Source organism: Hyperoodon ampullatus (assembly GCF_949752795.1).
Source record: "Hyperoodon ampullatus genome assembly, chromosome: 11".
In the NCBI taxonomy this organism is placed as follows: Eukaryota; Metazoa; Chordata; class Mammalia; order Artiodactyla; family Ziphiidae; genus Hyperoodon; species Hyperoodon ampullatus.
The window spans coordinates 18,621,462-18,638,298 of record NC_136924.1 but is presented as its reverse complement, the minus strand read 5'-3'; the positions used below and the strand labels follow the sequence as shown (position 1 = coordinate 18,638,298).

At 39.9% G+C, this 16,837-nt stretch overlaps 1 protein-coding gene across 1 annotated transcript in view; it reads right to left on the bottom strand.

Annotated features, from left to right (window-relative positions):
* Positions 1-1,637: 1,637 nt before the first annotated feature.
* CRADD (CARD and death domain containing adaptor protein) overlaps positions 1,638-16,837 on the bottom strand; it is a gene marked incomplete at its 3' end in the record, with an annotated part of 187,439 nt that continues 172,239 nt past the window's right edge. Inside the window, exon 2 of the mRNA XM_079715572.1 lies at positions 1,638-1,939. Within this exon, the coding sequence (XP_079571698.1) occupies positions 1,638-1,939 (302 nt within the window). The remainder of the gene's footprint in view (positions 1,940-16,837) is intronic.

Here is a 16,837-nt window from a genome sequence, read left to right as displayed (position 1 = left end):
GTAAAATAACCGATTCTTTTTAGGAAAGGGAATATGGTTACTAGACATCTGAAAGGATGTAATTAACTCAGGACTGTCATCATTTTGAGCACCCACTTTCTGTCCAACCTCAGCACTCTATATGCTTGTCCTCAGAATTTTTTTCCCTTTGAAAAATTCTGAGTTAAGTTAGTATTAGGAAATAGATTCTCTAATTATTCAGAAGGATAGATCACAGATTGGGAATGTTCACCTGTCTCTCTCTTGATTGGACCCACTGTAGCATTAACAAAGCCATATCACATTTTAAAGCTTAGCAAGAAACATGGTAATAACACTTCCTCCTACAGTGCCCTCAGCTTTAGCCACTGTTCAACTTGGTCTGGGAACTGCATCCGTGTTCAGCCACAGCAGTGAATTAACAGCTACCATCTCCCAAGAGCTGATGATGGGCCAGGCACTAGATGAGCCCGTGGCAGATGTTATTCCTTTAATCATCACAAAAATCTTGGAGGTGGGGACAATCATTGCCTCACTCTACAAATGAGGAAACTGAGGCTTAGAGAAGTGAAGTAACTTGTCTGAGGAGATGCTGCTAGCAGGAGGAAGGCAGCAAGCTTCTTCCAGAGCATGTGAGAGAGAGGATGGAGCAGCATGGAGCAGCTGGAAAGGGCACACAGGACCAGTGCTGCAAAGACACACGCTCACTCATCCGCCCCAGGCAAATCGCTTCATCTTGATACAGGACGGGGCTCACCTCTCTTACCCAACTACTTCATAGGCTTTTTGTGAGGTCCATATGAGATCACATGTGCGAAAAGCCTTGAAAACAGTAAAGCATTTGACACATACCATGTGTTACTAGTAAAAAGTCAGAAAACTAAATCACAGTCCTTAGGAGCATGACACTTCAACCATCAAGGCTTCAACGGAAAGACCACATGGCCCCCCAACCCCCAGTCCTTTAAATAAAGGGCACGGGATTTTCTTAAGCAAATCTTTTAAAGATAAAGGGCTCAGGTATGCATGCTGGTACTTGAACTGGTCTTTGCAGGGAGCTTCAGTGTCTTAAATTTAATGCAGACACCCTGCCTGAGCGATTTATCTTGACTAGAGAAAGTAACCATTTCGCTGTTACTACTCTGTTGCAAAGAAATGACTACTGTAGTTTTACACCCTTAATCTATGCAACACAAGAATGAAAGAAAAAAAACACAAGCAATACTTTCTCATGAGAGGGCCACATTATATACAGTAATTCAATTTTTATTATTAACATCATGATTAATAGCTAAGTCCACAGTTCAGTTCCCAGGCAACATAAAAGTGGATGTTTTATATATAGAACACCTGTATTTTTTTGAGCCACTAGGATTTACCAGTCTATTAAAAGGCAACCACACAATTAAAACCTGCACAATTCAAATAATGTAATCTCCGAGCAATTAGAAACAATGAATTGTCAAATCACCATGGGAGATCAACTGAGTAATCCCGCCTTTCAAGTAACGTCAAGTGGAAATCCCATTATCTCCTTTCATCTAAGAAATCACTAAAACAAACAAACCAGTCCCCCCAAATCTACCTGCCCTGGGTGAGACTCAGGATTCGGCACACGAGACTAGGGGATGGACTCCCCAGGTGCTGATGGGGCGCCATCATCCCAACATGTGCTGGAGCACCGAGGGGTCCACGTCCACGGCCTGGAGACCCCTGTGCAGGCTCTGGAAGGTGGCCTGCTTCCCGAAGCGCTGCCTCCAGCGAACCAAGGCCTCCACCATCTGGGACTGAACATTGTGGGGATGGTTGGCCTTACAGCGGTAGATGTCGGTCTGGGACAGCCCCAGGGACAGCACCACGGGCTCCCACTCAGGGCCCAGCCTCTGGGCCAGCTGGTTGATCTGCTGGTCGGAAGGGGAACTGTGAAGGATGTGCAGGGGGATTCCAGCCATCCGGTCATCTGGGGAGGAGAAAGACACGAGGGTGAAGAGAGAGAGTAAACACATCAGACAGGGGCAGAAATTAAAAATGTGGAGGAATGACACACACTTCCAAATGGCAGGGGCCAACTTCTCCTAGTCTTCATGGCAGCTACTCAGTACAAAGCCATACAAGGGGCTTAAGAAGTACCACCCAGCATCTTTGGAAATGTTTATGACAGAAAATTTGAAAACAAGAAAATAAAAATAACTTGAAATTCCATCAGAGAAACCCATTCATAATAATTTGATCTATTTCCTTTTTTAAAATATCTTTACTGGAATATAATTGATTTACAATGGTGTGTTATTTTCTGCTGTATAACAAAGTGAATCAGCTATTATGTATACATATATCCCCATATCTCCTCCCTCTTGTGTCTCCCTCCCACCCTCCCTATCCCACCCCTGTAGGTGGTCACACAGCACCGAGCTGATCTCCCTGTGCCATGCGGCTGCTTCCCACTAGCTATCTATTTTACATTTGGTAGTGTATATATGTCCATGCCACTCTCTCACTTCGTCCCAGCTTCCCCTTCCCGCCCTGTGTCCTCAAGTCTGTTCTCTACATCTGCGTCTTTATTCCTGTCCTGCCACTAGGTTCATCAGTACCGTTTTTGTAGATTCCATATATGTGTGTTAGCATACAGTATTTGTTTTTCTCTTTCTGTCTTACTTCACTCTGTATGACAGACTCTAGGTCCATCCACCTCACTACAAATAACTCATTTTCGTTTCTTTTTATGGCTGAATAGTATTCCATTGTATATATGTGCCACATCTTCTTTAAACATTCATCTGTCAATGGACACTTAGGTTGCTTCCATGTCCTGGCTATTGTAAATAGAGCTGCAATGAACATCATGGTACATGACTCCTTTTGAATTATGGGTTTCGCAGGGTATATGCCCAGTAGTGGGATTGCTGGGCCGTATGGTAATTCTATTTTTAGTTTTTTAAGGAACCTCCGCACTGTTCTCCATAGTGGCTGTATCAGTTTACATTCCCACCAACAGTGCAGAAGGGTTCCCTTTTCTCCACACCCTCTCCAGCATTTATTATTTGTAGGTTTTTTGATGATGACCATTCTGACGTGTGAGGTGATACCTCATTGTGGTTTTGATGTGTATTTCTCTAATGATTAGTGAGTGATGTTGAGCATCTTTTCATGTGTTTGTTGGCGATCTGTATATCTTCTTTGGAGAAATGCCTGTTAAGGTCTTCTGCCCATTTTTGGATTGGGTTGTTTGTTTTTTTGATATTGTGCTGCATAAGGTGCTTCTATATTTTGGAGATTAATCCTTTGTCAGTTGCTTCATTTGCAAATATTTTCTCCCATTCTGAGGGTTGTCTTTTCATTTTGTTTATGGTTTCCTTTGCTGTGCAAAAGCTTTTAAGTTTCATTAGGTCCCATTTGTTTATTTTTGATTTTATTTCCATTACTCTAGGAGGTGGGTCAAAAAGGATCTTGCTATGATTTATGTCATAGAGTGTTCTGCCTATGTTTTCCTCTAATAGTTTGATAGTGTCTGGCCTTAATTTAGGTCTTTGATCCATTTTGAGTTTATTTTTGTGTATGGTGTTAGGGAGTGTTCTAATTTCATTTTTATACAGGTAGCTTTCCAGTTTTCCCATCTCCACTTATTCAAGAGGCTGTCTTTTCTCCATTGTATATTCTTGCCTCCTTTGTCAAAGATAAGGTGACCATATGTGCATGGGTTTATCTCTGGGCTTTCTATCCTGTTCCATTGATCTGTATTTCTGTTTTTGTGCCAGTACCATACTGTGTTGATTACTGTAGCTTTGTAATATAGTCTGAAGTCAGGGAGCCTGATTCCTCCAGCTCCGTTTTTCTTTCTCAAGATTGCTTTGGCTGTTTGGGGTCTTTTATGTTTCCATACAAATTGTAAATTTTTTTTTCTAGTTCTGTGAAAAACGCCATTGGTAATTTGATAGGGATTGCATTGAATCTGTAGATTGTTTTGGGTAGTATAGTCATTTTCACAATATTGATTCTTCCAATCCAAGAACATGGTATAACTTTCCATCTGTTTGCAGCCATAAAAGGGGTAATCGACAGTAACATAGTAATAGTAGGTAACTTTAACACCCCACTTACACCAGTGGACAGACCATCCAAATAGAAAATAAATAAGGAAACACAAGCTTTAAATGACACATTAGACCAGATGGACTTAATTGATATTTATAGGACATTCCATCCAAAAACAGCAGAATACACTTTCTTCTCAAGTGCACACGGAACACTCTCCAGGGTAGATCACAACTTGGGTCACTGATCTATTTTTTTTCAGTCTTTTATACATAAAACATACATTTAGGATTACATTGCAGGTACTGCTTTGTAACATGCTTTTTTCATCTCCATCTCTTTTACTAGAGAGGTCAAGCCAAGGCTTCTGGGGGAATCTAAGGATGCCTGCAGGGCCCACCTCCCTCTGGCACTGGCCTGTGGGTGGAGGGGTGACACTCTCTCCTGCAGGAATGGCTAGTGCTAGAGGGTAAGGGGCTGAACAGAACAGCCACTCTATCCTAACAAACTTGAACACCACCAGAAAAAGTGACAGTTTCTAACAGAAGCAGGGGCTAAGAGGCCCCCTGAGAAAAAGAAAATCTAGAGGCCATGAAGGAGCAGGAAGAGAGGCGAGCAGAGTTCACCATCCCAGCACAAGTCACAGGAGGAGAGTAACCATCCTGGCTGAGCCCAGAGACGAGAGGAAGTACGTGCTGTGGAGGGGCAATGAGAGAACCTGACCTTGCACTTCCTAAACTGAAGCCCTATCTCCCCGAGGCCAGTCTGCTGAGGAAGTCTGACACTGAGCAAGTGACGACAGATGTGCTGAGAAGTGCCACTGGGTTATACAGAAGGCCTTCCAGAGGAAGGAGGTTAAAGCTAAGTCCCGAGCATGAGTAAGAAGGAACCCAGTGAAGGGAAAGGAAAGGAGGTGTGCCCTGTGCAGTGGGAACTGCGCATGAAAAGATCCTGAGGCAGGGGGATGTGGCAGGTTCAAGGAAGTGACAGTCACTGTAGCAAAGAGCAGAGGCTGACATGGACTCCAAACACCCAAAATGATGATGCCGGTGATGGGTTAGGCCAGGACTGGAACCTCAGACTTCAGTACAATAGCACATTATACTATACTTTTTGTCACCAGCATCACAGAAATTCAGGTCAATCCCACTTCACACTCACCAGCTCACTGTTTTGATTTATGAATTCAATGAGAAGGCTAAAAGCATCCTGTTAGAATAGCTGATGTTTTCCACAGCATGTGCCTTTGGTCTCTAGGCAGTTGCCAGTACCTTCGGCATGAGTTGCAAAAATATTGTCAAGGACTCTCTCTGGTATGTGAAGACTGCTTTTTTTAAAATGACTAAGAAGCAAATTAGAATAATGATACTACTGACCAAAATATTTTATATTAATACTGACACTTTTACAGCTTTTATAAAAATATGGGCTTATTTAAAAAATTCAAACAACACAAAAAAGTACAAAGAAGAAAACAAATTATCCACTATCCTACCATCTTACTGAGTTTGTGAACATCATTCGGGACATCTCTTTATGTGTGTATACTGTGAGAAGGAGAATATAACAGTTTTTTTTCTAATAAGAGTAACTTAATTTTGCTTGAATATAACAGAAGGAAAAGCAGCCGAAGTGAAACTAAATGGCTTTCTGACCTGCAATTAAATGCTTAAAAAAACAAAACAAAAAAACAAACAAAAAACACATACACACAAACAAAAAATTTAATGCTGAGAAAAAAATTAATGAAAATTTAAGAGGTAAACTACATGTTTTCACACTGATGCTTTATAATGAACACTTTATATTTCCTCTCTTTTTCCTCATACCTCTAGTTTTTTGCTTCTATCATTTTTATTCTGTTGGATGCATAACATTTACATGCTTCTGTAACAATAATCTTCTCCCAGCTGTTTAGTCTTAAAACTATATTATAATGGTTTGAATCTTCACCACTGCTTTTTTCTTTATAGTTGTTACTGTTTTTTAACCATGGCTTTTCTACTTTTGAGTCTGTTATTTTGATTTGAGTCATTTGGGTGAATCTCTTCATCAGGTGGTTTTCTTCAAGAAAGGTTCATGGTTACTATACTTCTTGAGTTCTTTCAGATCAAGACTGTCTGCTTACTGCCTTCACTGCTGAACAATAACAATATTTATAAAAATAATGTCATATTATATTATTATATTCTAAATTAGGAATATAATTTTATATTATTTAAATAATTTTATTCCTCTTACATTTGTAGAACTTGCTCATATTTTATGGTAGAGAATGCTGGTATGGAGAATTCTGATACTGACTTGAACATCCCCTTTTTTGTATTATTTGCTTTTTCTCTCTGGAGTTTACAGTACTGAAACTTTAGACCAGGGTTTATCCTGGTCACTCTTCATCAGCCTTTCCATGTATGTGGCATGGCCTTCTCACCAAAGATTTAGTTCTTCCTCCCTTTCAGAAAAATCTCCCTGCATTATATCTTTGCATTCTTTATTTCTATTCCTTATACTGGATGGCTTTGCCTATCCTCCATGGCTATCATTTTCTCTCTTACTGTTTTAACTCCTTTCCTGTGATTATCTCATGCCTTTCCCCCATGCCATTCATTTGACTGACAGTTATGGCTATTCTGTATTTTTTTCCTCCTGGTTCAAATATTATATCATATTTTTGTTCTTAATTTTTATTGGCTCTTCAATCTATCTTTTAAAAATCCCTTTCTACTGCCACCCATTAGGATGGCTACTCAAAAAACAAAACAAAACAAAATAAGCATTGGTAAGAATGTGGAGAAATTGCAATCCTTATGCACTGTTGGTGGGAATGTAAAATGGTGCAGCTGCTATGGAAAACAGTATGGCAGTTCTTCAAATAATTAAAAATTGAATTATGATCCAGCAATTCTACTTCTGGATTATATTACCCAAAAGAATTGAAAGCAGTTACTTGAAGAGATATTTGTACATCCATGTTCATAGCAGCATTGTTCACAACAGCCAAAAGTAGAAGCAACTCAAGAGTCTATCGAGGTATGAATGGATAAACAAAATGTGGTATGTTATACATTAGAATATTATTCAACCTAAATAAGGAAAAAAATTCTGACTCATGCTACAAAATGGATGATTCTTAAGGACATTATCCTCAGTGAAATAAACCAGTCACGAAAGGGACAAATACTCCATGATTCCACTCATATGAGGTACTTAGAATAGTAAAATTCAGTGGGACGGGAAGAGTGATGGTTGCCAGGGGCTTGGAGGGGTGTAATGAGGCGTTGCTGTTTAATAGGGACAGAGTTTCAGTTTTGTAAGATTAAAAGAGTTCTGGAGGTTAGTTGCACAACAACATGAATGTACACTTGAAAATGGAAAAGATAGCAAGTTTTATGTTATATTTTATAATTAAAAATAAAAAAGAATCTTACTGTTTAATCATAACATTGAGTTTTTATTTCTATTGGATTGATACTGAGCTCTTCTACAGCATGAAATCGTTGTGAAGTTGAGTTTCTTTGGACTCTGGGTTTTCTCCCAGACCAGATTGGTTGCATGTTTATTTTCTGCAAGCCGTGTTCCTATATTTCATTCCTCTGCTGTAGCATTTTCACATAGTTTTCATGACATTTAGTTTCATCTTGCTGATACTTAACATGAGTATCTCTGTCTAGAACTTCTGTTTGGTCTTGTACAGTAAGCTGATGCATCCTTGACACTCTGCTCACTCCATAGGGGACCCATTGCCTTTCTCCCTCTGAGCTACACTCTGAGGTTGGCTGTGGCTTTCTATGCTCTGCCGTGAAGGAGAGGTAGGACTCACAAGGCCAGCCCTTGCCGGGGGTCCTACGCACTGCCCTCTCTTTTGGAAGCCAGTTAACTGTCTGACAACAGAGCCCGCTCTGCCAGGGTGCACTCACTCCTGTGATCTCTTTCCCGTAACTGGGGAGATGGCTTGCTCCGAGTTGCCTTCCTGACTCTGCTGTGGCCGTTGCCTGACATTCGCCGAGGCCACCCACTCACCTTCTCAGGCAGCTTCTTCCCATACTGATCTGTGTTAGTGGGAATCCTCAGCATGCTGTCCCCTCACCTTCCTCTCCCGGCATTGCTCCTGAGGGGTCGGGATGGACGGTTTCCTTCATTACCTGCCACTGGTCAAAGTGCACAGCACAAAGCTGTCATTGGTTTTCTTGTCTGTTGGGTTGTTGCTGGCGAATGTTTTTGTTGTGAACTGCTTTTTGGGTCAGTTCATTGGGTGTTGGGGTGGGAGCATCTGTGATTCTGCTACACTCTGTCATCATTCTGACTCCTGGCCAACTATGAATGCAACATATGCTTTGAGCCAAAGATGTGCAAGTGAGGACAGTATTTGCTCTCCTTCCTCTACACTCTCAGGGTCACATATCCCTTGTGAATACTGCCATATAACTGGGAGGTGGCCAGCAATCTACGGACACAGGCTTGAGCAAAGATAATTGGCACATAAGCGCGACCCAGCCAAGAACAAATCAAGCCCTTCCAAGGAGATCTTATACACAGAGAGAGACAATAATAGCTGTTTGTGTCGTCTGACCTCTATCTGGAAAAGTATCCTCATGAGCCTTCCAGCTCATGAATTCTGCTGAATACGTGGTTAATTAAAAATGAGAGTCCTAAGGCGGTAGTGTCAACTCCCAAGGACATACTACATCAAATCAGGTCGAGCTATAAATCAAGCCACTGTGACCGCCTGGCCACTGTTCCTCAAAGCTTGATGTGCACACCACTGGTGGTGGGCAAGGTGATGCCGGGGGTACAGAGGGGAACATTCTGTATTAGAGTAGTCATGGATCTATTTTAACACAATTAGAAAAGTATAAATAGCATTTCAAACCCATGACTGCAAGGATTAAGATAAGTAAATAAAAAAGCAGATATAGAATGACCAAAAAGTAAACAAAAAAGAAAAGTAAGTTTTAAAATAAAAAGTAAATTTAAATAAAAGCTTCAAATTAGTGGTACAGGTGTTAAAAGATAAGGCAAGAATTGTACAAGTAGAACAGAAATGACTGAAGCTTGGGAAGTCCAGTGTTTCTCAACAAGTGCGCTATTGGCATCTCGGGCAGGACAATCCATTGTGCAGTGCTGTCCCCAGTGCACAGCAAGGTCTGGAGCATCCCTGGCCTGAACCTACTAAGTGCTAGTAACATCCCCTACCCAAGCCTTAGCACACATGTCCACATACCCTGGCGCAAGGCAGTACTACCCCTGGTTAAGAACCACCAGATACTGGGACACAAGAATGGCTATTTTATAAAAAAATCCTAAGCAGGGAGTTACTCCTTTTATACTGACAAAATGCTCTCCCTTATACAGATCCTATCTCTTTCATGCAATCCTTTAATTCCATTCTCAGTGAAGTTAAAACTCACCTGTTTCAAAAGAAACAACATTCTCTGATAAACTCATCTACCATGATGAAGCCAAAAATCCATTTGAAGGGCTCAACACCCCTCAGTCCCCACCCCCCACCTCCCCACTTAGCCACCCACCCCTCTACCCTCCGTCTCTGTGGTCATGACATGGATGAAAACAGCATAGTGACCCCTCCTCTCTAACCAACTCTTCCTCCCACACTCATACTTATCAGCATATCAGCCCAGCTGCTCTGGGCTCAAATCTAAAAGACTCACACATAACTTTTCTGTTCCTTATATGACATTGCTGTCTCCCAAGCTCCTTATGTGCAGAGACCATGTCTTCTACTTCTGTGCCCTTCCTTTCCAACCTTTAGCCCATTGCTGAGTGCAATATGGAACTTAACATATACTTTTTCAGAAATTGATGATATTCTTAAATCAAAAAGTTCCTCCAAGTCAAGCTTCCAACTCACCATCTCTACTAGCTATGTGTTTCTGACTTTGTCTACTTGTTCCAGAAAAAATGTCAACTCTTCCAACAAACCTCTGTGCAGACAGCACTCCCTGGTCCACCCTGGCTGGGTGTGGGTTCTCCGAGTGAAGGAAAGTTCACAGGCCCAGTATCCTGTCTGGTTGACCTCTGCTTTGTACCCTGCATCCTACGATATGTGGCCACCTTAATGGTGACCCGAGAAGAGGACCTATACAAAGTTCAAAAGTACAGTTCAAAGACTGAAGGCCATGGAGTAAAGGAGTGGCACGGCAGACATGGAAACAGCTGCTAGGAAAGTCAGATAAAGCCATGGTCAGAAGTCTAGAATAACAGCAAGCATTTTAACTGTAGAACTCCGTTTTAAACTTCAGTTATTTTGAAATATAACTGGAGATTTGGTAAGCACATATGAGTGCTTTATAAAGAGACTCAGCTGGACATGGGGTAGCGCTTTGCAAAACCATACACATTCCTTTGGAGAGCTGGTGATATATACCGCTCTCCCTAACTCACTGATGGAAGTGCCATATGCTTCAGGTTTGTTGGACCAGAAAAAAAAAAGTTGAGCTCAGAGACTGTCCCCTTCTGGTGCAGCCACTTTTCAGGAGAAAAGGCTAACCTCTTCCCCAAGGACATGTAAGGCCTCTGCTCAGTTCAAGTCTACTAATGTTCCATGGACCAAAGCAAGACATGTGGCCAAGCCCAAGACCAACAGGACAGGGAATTAAATCTTCTCACAGGGTGGGAGGAGTGAAAATGTGCTGAGCAATAATCTGTAAACACTCACAAGTGAACTAATAAATTTTTAAAATGTAGATGAAGTGATATATTACTGGGAATATATAAAATGCCAAAGTTGGTGCAGGACAAAATAGAAAACTTCAATAAACCAACGTATTAAATATACCAAAGTGGTAATCAAAGCCCTCCCCTGCTAAAGAGCCCTGGGCCCCAATGGTCTTATAGGTTAGTTCTATCAAATATTCATAGAACATTTCATTTCCTAACTTATGTAAGTTGTTCCAGAAAATAGAAAAGGAACAAAACTAGCCCATTTTACTAAGCTCTTGTACTTTTTATTCCAAACAACAAGGAGAATACAGAAAAGAAAAATCACAGGCTCATTTCAGTTATAATTTTAGATGTAAAAATCCTAAACATTAACTATTTGAGTTTTTAAAAATGTATTTAAAATAATACATCGTGAACAAGTAGAATTTATCGCACAATTACAATAATTTCAACATCATAAAAATTATCAATTAATTCAACATATCACTAGCCTAAAGAGAAAAGGCACTATATTAATACATGAAAAAAAAAAAGGATTTGATGAAGTTTGATACCTATTTATCATTAAAATTTTCTTCTTTAAAAACTAGGAATATGGGCAACTTTTAAAACTTGATAAAATTATAAAAGCCTTCAATAAGCACTTGACTTAATGAAGAACTTTAAAATGTATCCCCTTTAAGAATGGGAACAAGACAAGTTATGCCCACTAGCACCATTATTATTGAATACAGTAGTGGAAGTCCTGACCAATGCTGTAAAAAAAGAAAAAGAAATTTTGTATTAACATTTGAAGGGAAGCATTTTCAGAGTATGATTTAATATGTAGAAAAAGGCCAGGATCAATAAACAACCCATTAGAACAAATAAGAGAGTTGAACAAAATTGCCAGATACAAGATCAACTCAAAACAAAAATCAACAAAACAGCATTTCTACATTCTGGCAATAATCAAATACATGATAAAATAAAATAAAGTAAGCAATGAAAACTATAAAGGATCTAGAAATTAAATTAACAAAGATCACATAAGACCTCCATGCAGAAAATTTTAAGCCTTTATTAAAAGACATAAAGCAAGATCTGAATAAATGATCATTCATGTGCTGGCTGGGAAGACATTATTATTAAATAAAGATGATAATTCTTGTAATGACAATTAAAATTTCATAATGGGGTAAGGAGAGGCTTTCTCCAAATTGGGGAAAGCTAGCTAATTATAAATATTTAAAAAGAAACTGGACTTTTACATCACACCATAAACAGTGACAGATTCCATGTGGATAAAGGCCCAAACATAAAAGGCAAAACTATAAACTTAATGGAAAATAACACTGGATTATCTTTATGACCTGTGGTGGGAAGGGACCTTTTTTTTTTCTAGTTTAAGAAAAATTTTTACTTAACTTTTTAAAATTGAAGTATAGTTGATTTACAATGTCATGTTAGTTTCAGGTATACAGCACAGTGATTCAGTTTTATATATGTGTGTAATATATATCCTTTTTCAGATTCTTTTCCCTTATAGGTTATTACAAAATATTGAGTACAGTTCCCTGTGCTATACAGTAGGTCCTTGTTGGTTATCTATTTTATATATAGTAGTGTGTATATGTTAATCCCAACTTCCTAATTTATCCCTCCCCCACCCCAGAAGTGACTTTTTAAATGAATCCCCCAAAGATGAATTTTTTACATCAAAGGAGACTATGATTCAAGTTGACAGAGGAGAATGGGAAAAGATATCTGTTAATGTCTAAAACCAAGGAGGGAAAAATTTCTGGATTTATAAGGTACTCCTGAAACCAACAGGAAAAAAGATAAGAATCTCCAAAGGAAAAAGGACAAAGGAATGACCAGGCAATTCAAATTAGAGGAAATGCAAAAGCAAGCATATAAAGAGATGCTCAAATGCAGAAATTTAAGAAATAACAATTGAAACAACAATGATAAATTACTTTATGTGCATAGAAATCTAGACAATACCAAGTTTTGGCTGGGATGTGGCCATGTAGGAAACTTTATTCACTGTTGGTGGGAATGAAGACTGAGCAGCCATTCTACAAGCAAGTGGCGGTGTGAATAAAACTGAATATAGTATACAATCTTGTTCCTAGGTGTATGTACCCAAGAAAAATTCTGAAAAAGATCGATAAGGGACATGCAGAAGGCTGTTTGTACAAAGCTAAATCATTTGTGTTAGCAAACATATATGCCTTATAATCCAGCAATCCTGTTTTGGGGTTTATATATCCCAGAAGAATTCTCATTCAGATCAGACCCCATGAGGGGTCATGTATGAGGTTGTTTATATCAAGTAACACTGGGAAGAAAAGAGCTGGAAGCAATACAAGAGCTCAATACTAGGGGAGCAGATAAATAAATATGAAGGAGCATATAGGGAATACCATGCAGTTAGAAAGAATGGATTAAGGTGAAAATGTTAAAAGAAGAATGATATCTGTAACAATGTGAATTTTAAAATATATGTCTAAAACAACACCATTTACAAAAACACACATAAATAAGAATATGTATGTATCGGACAGAGTTATGGAAGGGGAGGAAATAGGGGGAGGCTGCCAGGCTGAGAAAACTAACATGACAGGCCACCTCCCAGGGCCCACATGTTAACCTGCATCCCTGAGTGCAATGGTTTTGCAGAGAAATCCCTTTGGCCCAAGGTCTGACTGGCTGCCTGGAAATGAAAGAAAAGCACCTTGAAAAGAAAACTAATTAGAACCCCTTGTTCTGGTATATAATCACAGAGAACAATCTGGTCCTCACAGAGAGGTGGAGAAATAAACTGGTCTTTCTAAAACCGATTTTCAGCTAGATGAATGCCCTGTTGCAAAATGCAAGTAAATCATACTTACTGTCATGGAAAACTTGATTTGCCATCAAGTCCATGGAAAGTCAACAACAAAACTATTAGCAATAATTGAGTTCTCACTGAGTTAAAAGGAGGGAGGCAGGGCGGACAGAGGTCTGGGCTAAGAACTGGCAGGCCTGGCTACTATCTAAATTTGAATCTGCCACCAACTTGCCATAAAACTGGCGATAAGTCATTTAGCTTCTCTTGGATTGTTTTCTCATTTGGAAAAGGTAAAACCAGGACTTTCAAGGCCTTATTTAGATATGACACGTTATACTATCTTTTAAAAAAGCAATTTTATTTTCTGCAGATCTCATGCTTTTTGACTTCTCGTTAATAATTATTCACATATTGTTGCATCACTTTTCCCTACATGTCTTCTAAGAGAGAACCAAGATCTTTGGGGTTTTAGTGATGCTTTTTTGCTTGTTCTTGCTTTCTAAATATCACTCATGGAAACTTATCCTTCCATTGCAAAAAAGTTAATTGAACATTGGTAGAGTAAATTTTTTCAAAACAGGATTTAAAACTTTAAAAGTTCATGTTACAACTTGCCAAACCACTCATTTTTCTCACACACTTGCGCAGACCTGACCCAACTCCATCAATTTACCATTCATCCTGCCCCCTGAACACACCAGTCTGCCTGGAACCTTAGGGTCTTGTGCTAGCTGGTCCTTCTCCCTGGAACATTCTTCTTCTGACTTCCTCCATCAAGTGTGACTTCTCAATAAAACCCAGCCTGACTGCCCTATTCTCAGTGACAACTCCCATTCCACTCTGTGATCCCCCTTATCCACGTATCACCTTCAAACATATCATATATTTTATGGATGCACTGTATTTGTTGTTGCTGACTGGCCCCACTCCACACACTCATCCCATCCCTGCTAGAATGTAAGCTCCTCACAGGCAGGGGAATTTTGTCAATTTTGTTCAGTGATGCCCAATGATGTATCCTGGGCACCAAGAATAGTACCTAGCACATAGTAGGTTCTCATTACATAAATGAATATTGTTGGATAAATGAACAAATTAAAAGGAATGATCCATTACAATGACAGCATACTCATTTAGCTGTACTCTCTATGGCTACAGTGTTACCAAGTGCTCCTACTTTTAGTTACTTAGCACTTAAAAACCAAAGAAATCATACTGTATCATCTGGGAGTATATAGAAAATTTTAAGGGGGGGTGGGCAACTCTATAACAGTAAGATATTGTCAAGGTTCAGGGTAGGCAGGTTCCCACTCTCTGTACTGAATTGGGCCACAATGAACTCCTCCCTCTACATAGATGGTTAATTTTAAGAGAGTAAGAACCACTGACAGACCCCAAGATGGTTTCTGGGTAAATACTCTGATTCCAACCTCCCAGTACCTAAGGAAACAAACAAAAGGTAATAGAAAGGCAGCCCCCCCCCAAAAAAGATAGCAGAACCACAGTCCAATCCCCCCCTGAAGCTGTATCAATCATTCAATAAAACTCAACTCTAAAAGAGAGACTGAGATCCCCAAATCTGGAGAGGAACAATGAATTAAGTGGGCTTTCTTATCACTTCTTCTCCTCTGACTTCAGTAGACTGGGGATGGTAATTGCCACAGGGAAGGATGCAGAGATCAGAAATAAGAACAAGGACTGACTGTTCCTGGCAGAAGTGATGAGACATTTCACAGGGTCTCAGGAGAGACCGCAGAGCACAGGTGTTACAGCGTGGCCCACACAAACAACTCAGATGAGCTCCCCTCTCTGCCCGACTCTTCTGCTGACATGTGCCCTTAAGCTAAAGAAAGTGGACAGAATAGGAAATATCCAGTCCTCAAGGGGCAACAAATAGGGGGATCACAGGGGTGCCAAGGAGAAACCACTCCGGTCTGTTAGAGCACCAAAGGCTGAGCACGGCTGCCCCAACATGGGCAAGATGGAATGAAATGGAACAGCAACTAACATACTATTGTAACAAGTGATTTATTTTATTTTATTCTATTTATTTTTTAATTAATTCGTTTATTAATTTATTTATTTTGGGCTGTGTTGGATCTTCGTTGCTGTGCATGGGCTTCAGTAGTTGTGGCACGTGGGCTCAGTAGTTGTGGCTCACGGGCTCTACAGCGTAGACTCAGCAGTTGTGGTGCACGGGCTTAGTTGCTCTGAGGCATGTGGGATCTTCCCAGACCAGGGCTCGAACCCGTGTCCCCTGAATTCGCAGGTGGATTCTTAACCACTACGCCACCAGGGAAGTCCCGTTAAGTGATTTAAAAAGGGAACATTATATGGGAAAAAAACTGACAAAAAATTCACAATCCTCAAGGAATAAGAGAAAGTAATTTGTCACAGAATAATTTAAAAGCATAATAGAAACATGAATACAGTAAAACAAGAGCTTAACATGAGACAATAAAAATAACAAAATGAGATTTTAAAAGAAGCTTGTCATACTAAAATGATAAATGGACGACCAAATAGCATCAGCATGAAACTAACACATAAATTAGAAATACCAAGGAATAGTGTTAACGTGACCCCAAATTATATATATTCAGGAAAGGCTTGAGATAAGGGCAGAATTTAAAGCAATTAGAGAAAAAAAAAAAGCAATTAGAGAAAAATGATAGATACGGAAGAGAGTAAAACACAGTCCATTGAAATGTTAATGGGGGCCTTCCCTGGTGGCACAGTGGTTAAGAATCTGCCTGCCAATGCAGGGGACAGCGGTTCGAGCCCTGGTCTGGGAAGATCCCACATGCCGCAGAACAACTAAGCCCATGTGCCACAACTACTGAGCCTGTGCTCTAGAGCCTGTAAGCCACAACTACTGAGCCCGTGCGCCACAACTACTGAAGCCTGTGCGCCTAGAGCCCATGCTCCACAACAAGAGAAGCCACCGCAACGAGAAGCCCACGCACCGCAACAAAGAGTAGCCCCCGCTCGCCACAACTAGAGAAAGCCCACGTGCAGCAACAAAGACCCAACGCAGCCAAAAATAAATAAAATACATGAATTTAGAAAAAAAAGGTTAATGGATATTCCTGAGGTAGAAAATCCAGCCCAAAGTATTCAAAAATCTAACACAAGAAAATATCCCTAAAATGAATATATGATGGAATCTAATCTCTAAATTGAAAGAGCATACTCTGTTTTAGTAAAAATCTGATATAGAATAATCAACTATGAGACATATACTGGTTAAATAATTGAATTTCCTGTCCCCAAATATAATTCTTCAAGCAGAAAAAGCAAGTTGCCTACAAGAAGAAAGTCAGTCAAAAT